Source organism: Aspergillus multicolor, assembly GCF_047715735.1.
Source record: "Aspergillus multicolor strain CBS 133.54 unplaced genomic scaffold BDW74scaffold_2, whole genome shotgun sequence".
Lineage (NCBI taxonomy): Eukaryota > Fungi > Ascomycota > Eurotiomycetes > Eurotiales > Aspergillaceae > Aspergillus > Aspergillus multicolor.
Genome location: NW_027395953.1, coordinates 1,580,753 through 1,592,970, shown reverse-complemented (window position 1 = coordinate 1,592,970; position 12,218 = coordinate 1,580,753). Strand labels below are relative to the sequence as shown.

The window sequence follows — 12,218 nt, the reverse complement described above, 5'->3', positions numbered from 1 at the left end:
CGTTTGTGATGCCCATCTGTACAAAACATGAAACCTTGCATTAGCTGTGGGTGCTCGGTTGGGGGATTATCTGGTTTTGACTGCATACCATTATTGCTATTTCTTTCTATGATACCCAATACCCAATCTTGGTTCCGGTGCTCGTCGACTTCTTTTCTTTCTTTTGTTTCACTCATTTTCTGCCTTGCTGGTGCATTCTAACTTGGGTCTACACCTCGGCGTCTCGAAGAAGGTCCCAGTCACGGTTTACAATCTCAAATAATTGATTTATCAATCAGCTACATTTTCCTGGTTACCTAGTCCTGGCGCTTTTCTTTCGTTGTCATAGACTATATCCTGTTCGACTCGTCCTGCACTTACTACAATACATGCAACTGGAATTCTTTCCTCTTCCTTTTGCGCTTGCGAGATAGTACTATATCGCTAAGCCGCTGCTACGAAGTAGCTTTACAATAACCTGGTCCGCATTACAGGAACTGGCTGTTGCCCTATTACCTCCTTGCCTACCCACTTGGTATATACTAGCATGGGCCTGTCGCTATGTGTGGGAGGCCATACCAAATTTCAGCTAGTATTTGTTCACGATGTCATGTCTTAGATTCGACCGCAACTCCTTAGTAACTACTGCTGTCTTACTCACCTCTATCCAACAAGGCTAGCCTCAGGGCCGACTGACTTCTTGGGGGATACGTGTTCAATAGAAGGTACCCGCTTATGTATTTCTCCGATTGTGCAGTGCAGATGCAAGGTATATTAGGGTTAGTTTCATTGATATGTATGAACACGGTCTGGCCAAACGGCAAAGCCCACTGGTCGTTGTCGGTCCCAATCAATTACTATTACTGGCAGGAGCATGAGGCAGTAGAATGAGATGAAGGAATAATTTTATGTACAGTGTATAATGTAGGTAATTCGATGCCAACCAACCGAGCCAACCACCAACCAACCTTATAAGTAAGTAGTATCCATCCGGTCCCATGCGAACTGTTCCGTCGGTAAATGCTGAAAGAAGTTGAAGTCGAACGGGAAGAAGAAGAGGGGAAGGAAGAAAGCGAAAGACAGAACTAGAACGGTCTTCTTCAAGAAGGGGAATAAAACAACATACTGCTGGAAGAGGGTTGAAAGTTGGGAAATGTAGACAGATGAAGTAAGTACGTAAGCTTACTTGAAATTCAACTCAAAAAGGGCGGAGAGCAAAAGGGGGATATAAGAAAGAATAGTTTGCTGGGAAGGAGGGAGGTCCGTTCGAGACGGACAGACGAAGATAAGAAGAGAAATACACCTCCGAGCCCGAACCTAGACACCGTGCCGAATCGTGACTGTGAATATGACCGTGACTTAACTGAACACCCGTACGGAGTTATCCGCGCACCCTGTTGCAATGACACACCGGAATGAAGGCTTAGCGGCATCGTTTTTACCCGCATTCTCTTCCGGGTTGTCGTTGTTAGGGCTAGGTGCCCATCTGATGCAGCTGACAAAGTGCTCGTGAGCGCCGGTGATCGTCTTGTATAGCCTTCCTTCTTGAGACAAATCCCAGCATCGTATTGTTTTATCATCGGAGACACTGAATAGAAATTTCCCACCGGGATGAAATACCAGGCCTCGGACCCAGTTGTCGTGGCCGTGCAGAGTCTTTATCAGCTTCCCTCGCGCCTCCCAGAGTTTGATGGTTTTATCTCTGCCCCCTGTGGCAATAAACTCACAGGAGCTTGTTGCTGGAGGTGGTTTTTTGAGTCCAGCTAAGGTAGCTAGATGCCCGTAACTCGCTGGAGGCGCAAATACACAGGTCTCGACAAAGTGTTCGTGGCCTAATAATGTGGCCTTTGGTTCTGCTGACGAAACCTCCCACACCGTGACTATTTGCTCTCGACCGCCAGATACAAGCCACTTCCCGTCGAATGAAGGCGACACATCTCGGATCCATGAGTCTGACCCTGATTTGATCACCTTCACACAAAATCCTGTTGAGACATCCCACATCCGCAGCGTTCCGTCTCGACTGGCGGAGACCAGGTGATTCTCGTTGGACGTCAAAAAGCGCACCGATGATACCGAGTGGTCATGGCCGGATAACGTTCGAATGTTAGCATAATCCTTGCTAGGGTCCCATAACTTGACTGTGAGATCACTAGAGCAGGATGCAAGTATGGTGTTTCCTTTTTGCCCGCCATAATCAAGTCCAGAGACACCTCTTGTATGCCCCTTCAGGGTCCGCTCTATTTCCCCTAGTTCCCAGTCCCATATCTTTATCGTGCAATCTTCGGAGCCGGAAGCGAGCGATGTGAACACCGGGTGGAATGCAACACATGTGACGGCGTCTCGATGCGAGTTCAATGTATGCGTAGGTGAGGGTTTAGGGATCCAATTGATTGGGTCTTGGTTCTTCGCACGGGCCACTGACGGTGAGGCTTCAAGTTCGGCTTGGAGGTTGCGGACTTCGGCCTCTAAATCATTTATCTGCACTCCCAGTCAATGGTCTCGTCGAAGCAACATAATCGCAGGCTTCCAGTCCGTACTCTTCGTTGCAGTCGGGCAATGCCGGTCCATTTCTTCTCTAATACCCCCTCAAATTTCTTGCATGTGGCCTCATTGTAGCTATCGTCGAATTGAAGCTCTTCGCGTAGCGTTTCGGCAGTCTGGGGCGCATTTATCACGGATAGGTAGGCGAGCATGGCCTTATGCCTGATTGCGCATCATCAGCAAGGTCCCTGGTACAGTATGAGAAGTGAGATGCTTACAGCGCCTCCGCTTGCGGAGCTGTCAATATTTGGCTCATTGTTGTTGTGTTCGCGAAAGTTGGGGAGTCGGATATAAAAGTAGGTCAATGTTTAAAGGCAGCGGAGGCCGCGCGTATTCACGGTAGAACAACTAGGCCAGCAGTGTTCATAATCAACAGCACAAAGAGTCATCAAGACGTAGAAAGGACATGAGATGCAGCTGGGGGTTAAGACCAGGGCACAAGCAAACGCCGCGGAGAGCCCCTCAGACCGAGCGGTGGCAGGCCACGTGACGTAAATACGGCAGCAAGCCACCGCCTTCAGGGTTCGTTGGGTATCACCACGCGCTCTAGTATGGGCAGTCGCAGGGCTTATAGCAAAGGTTATTATGGTCTAAATCGTACTATAGCTGCAGTTAAGCAATCTGGACGCTGGGGGTTATCGCAGCAGCTGAGATCTAAGATTAATTGTCCTTAATTTGATAATCAGCCCTAAGTCACGTCTTCCCCTCATTTGCTCATCTCATCGCATTTCGCAGTCGGACTTCATCCAGTCTGATTGACTCCGAGCCTCCCATCCTTGATCCGCTCGCTTCTTAACCACTCTCATCCCCGCCCAAAGGCTGTTTGCTCTGGATGCTGTTTGAATCCAACCATGGCCACTGACTCGCTCGTCCTCATCTCGGCCCTTGTAGTTGATGCAGCCGCCCGCTTCGATTAGGCATGTCGGCTAGCGAGTCTATTTTGGTCTCGGACGAAGAAAAAGCAAAAACGGTCCAGAAAGGCCGCGTGTATCGGCTTGTTTTGCGTCAACAACATCAGCGTCAAGAGGTAATGAGCTGGCCCTTCCTTCGCACTGCTCTCCGTCAACGTTCTTCCATATCCAAAGATGTTGCCCCGCATGGTTAGGCAATGGATAATGGCATCGCAACCATGTCGGAGCAGCCTCTATGCTCGCTGTCCGCAGACTAAGATTGTGAAAGCAGGATCGCTTGACCACTTTTCCAAACCCATATCGCATCTCAGTACCTGCTCCTGAGTGCTTCTAGTGTCAAGCCAGAACTCCGCGAGTGAATAACGGCTGTTTGGCATCGGATAGAATGGCGCAAGACGAGAGCTCGAGGGTACTTTGCGCCAATGCGTCAGATGTTGCGCCAAAGGTCAATTCAAGGCCGAATTCCACAACAGCGGTTCCGTCCTTGTCGAATGATAGCGCTTCCTCGCGCTCAACACCATCATGTTTGTCATTGCGTACTATGTGGGCATCGGGAATTATCGGTAGTGGTATTTTGGAAGAAGACGATACGGGGGCCCTTGTCTTACCCCCAGACCATGCCATCCGACGGCCTGTCCGTTCTCCCTCCCCACCGTCTTCTCCCCTTTCACACCAACAGCAGATATATATCTGCCTATTTCACATCCTTGATTGTCATGATACATTCGGCGACTTTGAGCAATGGAAGACACATGTCTTAAGCCACTTTCGTACGCATGAGCCACCGGACACAGCCCGATGTCCTTTGTGTCCCGCGGAGCGGTTCACCAGCACCCCTCATCAAAGAGCCTGGGATCTTATGCTGAAGCATGTGGATGTAGCCCACTATCAACAGGGTCAAAGTCTCGCAGGAAGTCGGCCCGATTTCGAACTCATGCGCTATCTTTATAACCAAAGAGTGATCAGCGTTGATCAGTTCAAGGCGATGCAGCTTGCACCCCAGCCATCCAGCCCAGCATATCATCGGCGGCAGGACACAGTCCGTGCGAGTGTCGGTTCATCGGATGAACCATACTGCGTCCCATATAGCCGACGACGAGAGGACAGGCTGCGGGGACAGCGACGAGGTTTCAATGTCTCGTAGCCAATGCGGACCTGTTGTCGACTCTCATGCTTTGCTCCATCGTCGTTGCTTTCAACAAAATATATCCATTATTTAACCTTCTGTAGGCGACGCAGACAGTGAGATTAATGGTCGACGGTTCGGGGGGGTCGACAACCCGGTTTTCATGCGGCTCAGATGTTATGTATGATTTAGCGGATTCTTTTCTGGGATGCTCACGACTTATGCCTGTATTATGACGAAGTGTTCGATCTGGATAGCAAGGGAAAGGGGAGAGATCAGTGGGTTATCAATCCCGAATCATCCCTTGCGAGTTGAGACGTCAACCCGAACAGCCAAAACTCGGTAAAGTGCAATATGGACGTATCCCATTACCCCGCAGCACTCGTATTCGTCTACTCTCGACTGGTTCCTGGATCAAATCATCCATCGACTCGATGTGGTGAGAAAACATGTCTCTTGTGGCTGGGCCGCGCTCAGCCTTGCATTGCGCTGCATCTCAGCATCGAGGGTGGATGTGACGCATCGAACCTGATGTTACTGTCAAGGATCGGTGTATAACCCAAATACATACACCTGAAAGGTTCTCAGGAACAATTCATTGATTGGCTTTGATTTTGGCTGTTATAATTAGGGTAGTACATCGTCTCTGCCTTGGAGAGAAAGTGACGCAGAATATATAGTTCAACACTTCCATAATGTATGCGGCGTAGTCACTGCCGCATAACGTCTCGGGAAATAGATGTAGAGTAAATATCTAGGTGATTGATATTCTGATAATCAGCTGCTCCCTGAGTTACCAAAAGAAAGGATTCAAATGAACATATTAGCTTGGTGATTCTGTACGTAATGAGGGACATGACGGGGGAACAAACAGGACAAACATGCTCGCTCCACATCCGATGGATGTTGCAAAAGGCGCCCAGCCCAGCAGCTTGAAAGCCAGCGTAACTGTCACCATCCGACGTATCTGCAAACTCTCGACGTTGAAATATTCATTGCAGTCTGCGGTGTCTTAGTCGCTGGCCTTGCTGCACTTCAGGGACTACCATCCGAGCATACCTACTGCTCCAACAAACGGCATATTCCCCTCGTTTCTCCCCACGCCTCGAAGCTGAACGGCAGCCACATCGAAACAATGGAGCGATTATCGATCAATGACCCTCCGAATGCTGCTCCGCATGGGAACCCGCCCCAGAGATTACCTCCGCAGGGCAACCTGGGGCCGTTGGCACATGGACCGATGACACACGGGCCGCCTCAACTACCACCACAGATGTTCACAACAGCGGCGCAATTGTTAGACTTGACAGATAGTCTGTGTACCGTTTCCGACTCTGTACTTATGGGACTGACCTCTTCCAGAGAAGCTAGTTCTAGTCCTGCGAGACGGGAGAAAGTTGATTGGAGTATTGAGGACATGGGACCAGTTCGGTATGGGAGCCTGGATAGGCGCGCGCCGTCTCTCATCTTCGGCATACGTTAACACCTGACCTTATCGTTCACAGCGAACCTCGTTCTCCAAGATACGATAGAGCGGATGTATGCAGGGAACCTATACACGGATATTGACCGGGGAGTGTTCCTCGTTCGCGGAGAGAACGTGCTGCTGCTGGGAGAAATCGTATGGCCACCAGTGCTCCCATTTGCTGTCATTACGGCTTAGTATGCTAACCAGTTTGCTTTCCTACCCAAAGGACCTCGACAAGGAAGACGACATTCCGCCAAACCTCATAAAAGCGCCATTCAAGGAAGTCTTTGACCTGAAGAAAAAGGAAGACAACGAACGAAAGTCCAGCGATAAGAAGCGGAATAACAAGCTACAAGGGCTCGGATTCGAGGCCGAACATAGTGGGGAGATCCTCTTCTAGATGGAAAGACACCGACGTCCAAATTGTTGCCTTTTACCTCCGCCGAACGGTTGGTGTCAATTCATGCGGCTCGCCTCGAATGGTGCCTATGGATGGATATGATTCTCAAGCTTCTGTTGGAACCCAATGGGCCGAACCACAGACTGCTGGGCTTCTGCGATGGCCGGACCAGGTAGTTCATTCTTGATGCTGTGCTATCGCCGGACACTGCACCTGGGCACTCCGCATCGCATCATGAGACTGCGAATTTAAGGATGAGATGTATTATGACGAGATGGGTTACGGTCCTTTGAGAAATAGGGTGAAAGTGCAGTCTACGGGTATAGCCCGTGAATAGAGATTAGATGAATGCGCGATGATATGACGCCAATACAACCCGCTTTTGGTGTTTGGCTCAATGTATGAACTGGCGGTGTTGCGACGGAAGCCTTGATGCCTGAACGACCTCTGTGAGACAACGATAACTGGCGACCAATTGTGCCTAACATTCCAAAACCAACCAAATGCGATATGCAGCAATCTACTCCGTACCCTAGTATAATCGAGGAGAAAACCGCTTATTCCGTCACTCTGGTAGATCTCGCAGCCCTCCGTAGTGACTTATCGCCCGCTATCGATACCGCCGCCAAGAGTCTGTACCTTTTTTTTTCGACCACAAAAAAGTCTCCGCAATCCTTGCAAACTTCTTCCTCGCTCGCCGCTTCTTTGCCCTGTCAACCCTAGGTCTCCTGAAACCGGCTTCTCAATTTGCCTGTCGGTCGATCCGCTCATCATGGCGACCCTGGCCGAGAAGCTCGAGAGGATCAAGTCCCCCAAACTGCAGAACCAGCACCATGTCAGTGCCTGCCCGCCGGAGCCTATCTGACACTGCTAACAACGCTTTCTAGACCGCTGTGGTGCTGAATGCTGTAGAAGACACACTACGGGACCAAAAAGCAGATTTCTCACCCACTGCCTATTTCGCCGCGCTTCTAGCCCTTCTCTCACAGTCGCTGTCTGCCGCCCAAGGCATCGTTAATAAAGATCTAGCGACCTCTGTTGTCTACCTTCTCGATATCACCACAAACTATGTCCCCGCGCCGATCCTTCAAGCCAAATTCTCCCAGATCCTCACCAGCCTTGCGCCCGCTCTTTCACTCCCAGAAGTTGACGCTCCCCTTCTCCGACCATCTATTGGCTGCCTTGAGTCGCTCCTCATTGCACAGGATGCAGCGGCGTGGAATCTCCCCCATACACAGGTCGGTCCCCGGCGGGCCATTGCCGGACTACTGAGCTTGTCCGTGGACCACCGTCCGAAGGTGCGCAAGGGAGCACAGGATGCATTGATCAAGGTTCTCAAGAACCCCCCGCCTAGCCCCTCTCTCGACCATCCGGCTGCAGATATGTGCGCGGAATCGGCGTTGAAAACCCTTAGCGATAGCATTGCCGCCGCATCGAAGCAGAAGCGCGGGCGCAACGATCCCCACCATCGAGAGAACCACGACCCCCTCGTAATCCACTCCCTGCAGTTGGTAAAGACGGTTGCGGTTGCCTCGGGCGGCTGGCCGAGCAAGAAGATCGAACCGCTGTGTGAGTTGTTGATGAACGCATCCCGGTCGACCAACGAGTACATCACCATGGGCGCTTTCGAGGTCTTCGAGGTTATTTTCTCCAGCATGGCCAACGAGTTCACATCGTCGAAACTTCCCCGTCTTCTTGAGGCGATCTCCGAGTTGAAGCCTGCCCAGAACGACTCACAACTCCTTCCTCCGTGGATTGCTGTGCTGTCCCGCGGTTACGACGTCTCTGCACAGGTCGCCCCCGAAGATACTTTCGAAAAATTACCCGAACTTTTCAACATGATCTCCAGCTACCTTGCGTCCCCGTCGAGCAACATCCGAGTTTCAGCTTCCGAGTGCCTGGTTTCGTTTGTCGCCAACTGCATTCCGGCTAACGTCATTATCGAGCCTTCCGTCTACGATGAGAAGACTTTGGAGAAGCTTGCAAAGGCAACTAAAGATCTGCTATCCGTGAAGTATCAGGCTGCGTGGATGGAGGTTTTCAACGTCTGCGCTGCCATGTTTGAGAGCTTCAAGTGGCAGTCAAGCCCGTTCCTCGATGATGTCATCCGCACCGTTGGAGAACTTCGCAGCAACGAAGCCTTCCAGGGAAAGAAGGAGGCAGACAATGTCCTTGGTGCCGCGATTGAAGCCATGGGCCCTGAGGCTGTTTTGGAGATCCTGCCTCTCAACCTGATTGAGCAGAAAGCGGGCCAGCCAGGCCGAGTGTGGTTCCTCCCGATCCTCCGCGACAGTGTCACCAACACAAACTTGCGCCATTTCCGTTCCGAATTCGTGCCTCTCAGCGAGGCTCTCTATCAGCGAGTCATGGAGTACGCCTCTGCGGAGAAGACTGTGGAGGTGAAGATCTTCGAGACTCTTGTCCAGCAAACCTGGGCCATCCTCCCTGGATACTGCGAGCTTCCGCTTGACCTAACCGAATCCTTCGACCAAAGCTTTGCGGAGCTGCTGTCTAACATTTTGTACAAGCAGACCGAGTTGCGAGTGGATATTTGCCGGGCTCTCCAGAACCTCGTCGAGTCGAACCAGGCCATCCTGTCCATTGAGTCCGAAGGCGATGATCTGATTCTGCAGCGCAGAATCACGAAGGAGGCGGCCAGGAAGAACATTGCTCATTTGGCCGGCTTTGCCAGCAACCTCTTGGCGGTTCTTTTCAACGTGTACAGCCAGACTCTGCCGCATTACCGCGGTTTCATTTTGCAATGTATCAACGCTTATTTGAGCATTGCGCCTGAGAACGTCAGTACTCTGATTATGCCGCATCTTTGATCTAGACTAACTCGGTCCAGGAACTCAACGAAACATTCGAACGTGTAACCCAAATGCTCGAATCCTCGGTGACCTCAGAGCAGGAAGCAGCCAAGCAGGACAATCAGGCTGGAAAGTCCAAAGACAAGATGCCGCCAACCTCTCACACACTTATCGATCTTGTCATCGCCATGTCAATCTACCTGCCCCGCTCGAGTTTCGCTACGCTCTTCGCCCTTGCGGCTGCAGTTTTGAACGGCGGCACTAGTGATCAACAGCTCATCAAGAAGGCCTACAAGTTGATTCCCCGCTTAGCCTCCACGGAAACAGGAGCTGCCGCTCTTAGGGAACGGAATGCAGAGCTCCAAAGCCTCATGCTTGCTACGGCTGACAAGACACCCGCATCCGCGCGCCGGGATCGGATGCTCGCTATCCACGAACTCGTCTCACATCTTCCAACATCCGATCTCCACTTCGTTCCTTCGATCCTATCTGAGGTTGTACTGGGCTGCAAAGAGAGTAACGAAAAGGCCCGTACCGCTTCTTTCGACATGCTCATCCACCTTGCAAAGCGCACCATCGACCCTGAGCTGAACCCACCAGGCACCACGATCCGCAACTCTCTTGTCCCCCATATGCCCGACAACGCCCCCGATGCACCTGCTACGCTCGAAGAATTCTTCACAATGGTATCTGCTGGTCTTGCCGGTAGTTCGCCTCACATGGTTGCCGCTTCGGTCACCGCCCTGTCGCGACTCTTTTTCGACTACCACAAGGAGCTTCAGTCTTCCATGCGGTTGGATCTCGTCCAGACCGTGGAGCTCTTCCTCACCAGCAACAACCGCGAGATTGTCCGATCCGTGCTTGGTTTCGTCAAAGTGGCCGTTGTTGTACTCTCTGACGAGGAGCTGCGTCCACGCCTGAACACCATGGTGCCTAACCTCATGGTATGGAGCAAAGAGCACAAGGGCCGTCTTAAGAGCAAGGTAAAGGGTATCCTGGACCGACTGATCCGCCGCTTCGGAGCCGCCCCGCTTGAGGAGTTAGTCGGGGAAGCAGACCGCAAGCTTGTAGTCAATATCCGCAAGCTCCGCGAGCGCCGCAAGAAGAAGAAGAAGGAAGGCGAAGCCGGTGAAGACGAGGACGAGGACGAAGGCCAAGGCGGTGCGGCAGCTGAAAAGAATACCAAATCCTTTGGTAACGCCTTTGACAAGGCTGTCTACGACTCAGACTTCTCCGACTTCGATGACGATGCCAGCGAAATCAGCGTTGACGACGAAGGTACCACGCACGTCCAGAAGGGAGGGCGCAAGGCCCAAGGCCGTAAGGGTAAACAGAGCGAGCAGTACATCCGCGAACTATCGCCTGAAGATAATCCTCTCGATCTGCTCGCCCCCGACGCGCTCGCCAACATTTCCACCACAAAGCCAAGCGTGCGCTTCCTCAACACGGGCCCTGGATCGCGTCGCAAGCGCTCCGCCAAGGTTGGTCCTGACGGCCGCCTGCTCCTAGGTGGCGACGACAACGCCGAAGACGTTGACATGGCCGGCGCGGAGGGTGACAACGGCGAGAGTGGCATCAACGCGTATGTCCAAGCCGTTGCTGGACCAGACGCCATCCGCCGCGGCCAGCGCGGAAAGATCAAGATGGCGCAGGCGCAGAAGAAGAAGTCCCAGCGTGGCGATGAGATGGACGTCGACGATGAAGGTGACAAAGCCGCTTCCGGCAACCGCCAGTCCTCTTCCCAGTCTGGACGGGGAGGACCAGGCCGCGGCAATGGTCGTGGAGGCAGTCAACCTCCCGGCCGTCGCGGTCTCGGTATGCCCAAGACACATGGTCCCAGCGGGATTCAGAAGCGACGGAACCCCCGCGGCGGACAGAGCGGGCGAGGCGGGATCCGAGTTGGTAGGGGACGAGGGCGGAGGTAATCACGGCCATTTGATACGACCCGAACAAAACTATTCAATGTAACGGCTAGAAAATTATGAACATGCGTCATTTACCTTTTTGTTTCTCATCTCTCCTTGTCACTTATGAATACTCTCTTCGTGTTTGTCGTTAGGCTAGATTAGTCTAGGTTGGTATGTCTATACCCTCTATTCATTCCTCGATTTCCAACCCATCTTTCCATATTTGGACCCGCACATGTAGCTACCCAAGCCATCTACTCCGTAGGCTATTGGAGTAAATGCAGATGCAATTGACAATCAACTCAGAGATAATTACGTACCAGTAACCCCCCAACGTCGCACAGCAATCCAGAGCGTAGCACCGCCGAGCCCTACCACCCTTGCCAGCCTCCCGTATATGAAGCCCAGACTTGACCCAACCCCTGCCTGCCACCTTCCAGCCCAGCCCAGACCGGCCGGACAAGCGATGGCTAATGCCAACCCCATCCATGCCAAGTACTCAACGACAGGCTTTGAGCTCGTCATCCAGTGCAAGGAAGCCACAGCGCAGCTGTGATCTGAATCTTCACGGTACTGATCGACGGCTAGGGCCAGCCTTGCTGATTACTCTTACATAATGGAATCTGAATGGGAGGTCAGGTGAGGTGAGAGGTGTTCTGGCTCTGCCAGGCTGTCCATGCTCGTCGGTATGGGTTATTTCTTGGCGGTATCGCGTTGGCGTTGGCATTGACGCTTGCATGAAATCTGCACTCAGTGTGGATAGGTATGGTTGTTCTCGTCTGGTGCTGGGTAGCCTTGGTGGACGTGATGAGTATCTATTTTGAAGAGATTACAGGATACAGCAACAAGAGCGGAAGTTGAGTAAATATGGATGATTGAAAGAGACTAATAACAAGACCAACCCGGGTATCAATTCTTGAGAGGTGTAGGTTGGTACAGTACAAGGATAAACATGGATGTGAACTGAGCAGGGCTGAAGATCTTCTAATAGCGTGGCCCAGTGCTCGTTCGAGGGGATAGTGATGACAATGAGTCGAAATAGAACCCAGAAAAGCCCACGCGCCGTTGAACCA

The 12,218-nt window shown here is 52.0% G+C and overlaps 4 protein-coding genes across 4 annotated transcripts; 3 read left to right on the top strand and 1 right to left on the bottom strand.

The window, feature by feature from the left end:
* Positions 1 to 1,158: 1,158 nt before the first annotated feature.
* BDW74DRAFT_48966 (WD40 repeat domain-containing protein) lies at positions 1,159 to 3,003 on the bottom strand. The gene is made up of 3 exons (XM_073732940.1): positions 2,742 to 3,003; positions 2,520 to 2,685; positions 1,159 to 2,460 (listed from the first exon to the last, which is right to left on the bottom strand). Exons 1-3 carry the CDS (start codon positions 2,777 to 2,779, stop codon positions 1,339 to 1,341), a joined length of 1,326 nt encoding a protein of 441 aa, XP_073588887.1. The 5' UTR covers positions 2,780 to 3,003; the 3' UTR covers positions 1,159 to 1,338.
* Positions 3,004 to 3,153: 150 nt separating this feature from the next.
* BDW74DRAFT_144550 (uncharacterized protein) lies at positions 3,154 to 5,291 on the top strand. Its single transcript, XM_073723056.1, has 2 exons — positions 3,154 to 3,550; positions 3,703 to 5,291. Exon 2 carries the CDS (start codon positions 3,820 to 3,822, stop codon positions 4,576 to 4,578), a length of 759 nt encoding a protein of 252 aa, XP_073588886.1. The 5' UTR covers positions 3,154 to 3,550; positions 3,703 to 3,819; the 3' UTR covers positions 4,579 to 5,291.
* A 140-nt stretch (positions 5,292 to 5,431) lies between these two features.
* On the top strand, positions 5,432 to 6,952 carry BDW74DRAFT_144546 (U6 snRNA-associated Sm-like protein LSm1). Its single transcript, XM_073723055.1, has 4 exons — positions 5,432 to 5,873; positions 5,923 to 5,991; positions 6,066 to 6,181; positions 6,255 to 6,952. Exons 1-4 carry the CDS (start codon positions 5,696 to 5,698, stop codon positions 6,426 to 6,428), a joined length of 537 nt encoding a protein of 178 aa, XP_073588885.1. The 5' UTR covers positions 5,432 to 5,695; the 3' UTR covers positions 6,429 to 6,952.
* A 179-nt stretch (positions 6,953 to 7,131) lies between these two features.
* BDW74DRAFT_48930 (mRNA-binding protein RRP12) lies at positions 7,132 to 11,497 on the top strand. Its single transcript, XM_073732939.1, has 3 exons — positions 7,132 to 7,263; positions 7,316 to 9,226; positions 9,277 to 11,497. Exons 1-3 carry the CDS (start codon positions 7,201 to 7,203, stop codon positions 11,161 to 11,163), a joined length of 3,861 nt encoding a protein of 1,286 aa, XP_073588884.1. The 5' UTR covers positions 7,132 to 7,200; the 3' UTR covers positions 11,164 to 11,497.
* The last annotated feature ends 721 nt before the right edge of the window (positions 11,498 to 12,218 follow it).

Bases quoted from the DNA above. Each gene is read 5' to 3' on its own strand.
- BDW74DRAFT_48966 (XM_073732940.1), bottom strand. From the start codon at position 2,779: ATGAGCCAAATATTGACAGCTCCGCAAGCGGAGGCGCT. The intron at 2,686-2,741 runs GTAAGCATCTCA...ATGCGCAATCAG, and splicing joins GCTCCGCAAGCGGAGGCGCT to GCATAAGGCCATGCTCGCCT. The intron at 2,461-2,519 runs GTACGGACTGGA...CTGGGAGTGCAG, and splicing joins TTGCCCGACTGCAACGAAGA to ATAAATGATTTAGAGGCCGA.
- BDW74DRAFT_144550 (XM_073723056.1), top strand. From the start codon at position 3,820: ATGGCGCAAGACGAGAGCTCGAGGGTACTTTGCGCCAATGCGTCAGAT.
- BDW74DRAFT_144546 (XM_073723055.1), top strand. From the start codon at position 5,696: ATGGAGCGATTATCGATCAATGACCCTCCGAATGCTGCTCCGCATGGG. The intron at 5,874-5,922 runs GTCTGTGTACCG...GACCTCTTCCAG, and splicing joins ATTGTTAGACTTGACAGATA to AGAAGCTAGTTCTAGTCCTG. The intron at 5,992-6,065 runs GTATGGGAGCCT...TATCGTTCACAG, and splicing joins GAGGACATGGGACCAGTTCG to CGAACCTCGTTCTCCAAGAT.
- BDW74DRAFT_48930 (XM_073732939.1), top strand. From the start codon at position 7,201: ATGGCGACCCTGGCCGAGAAGCTCGAGAGGATCAAGTCCCCCAAACTG. The intron at 7,264-7,315 runs GTCAGTGCCTGC...AACGCTTTCTAG, and splicing joins AACTGCAGAACCAGCACCAT to ACCGCTGTGGTGCTGAATGC. The intron at 9,227-9,276 runs GTCAGTACTCTG...AACTCGGTCCAG, and splicing joins TGAGCATTGCGCCTGAGAAC to GAACTCAACGAAACATTCGA.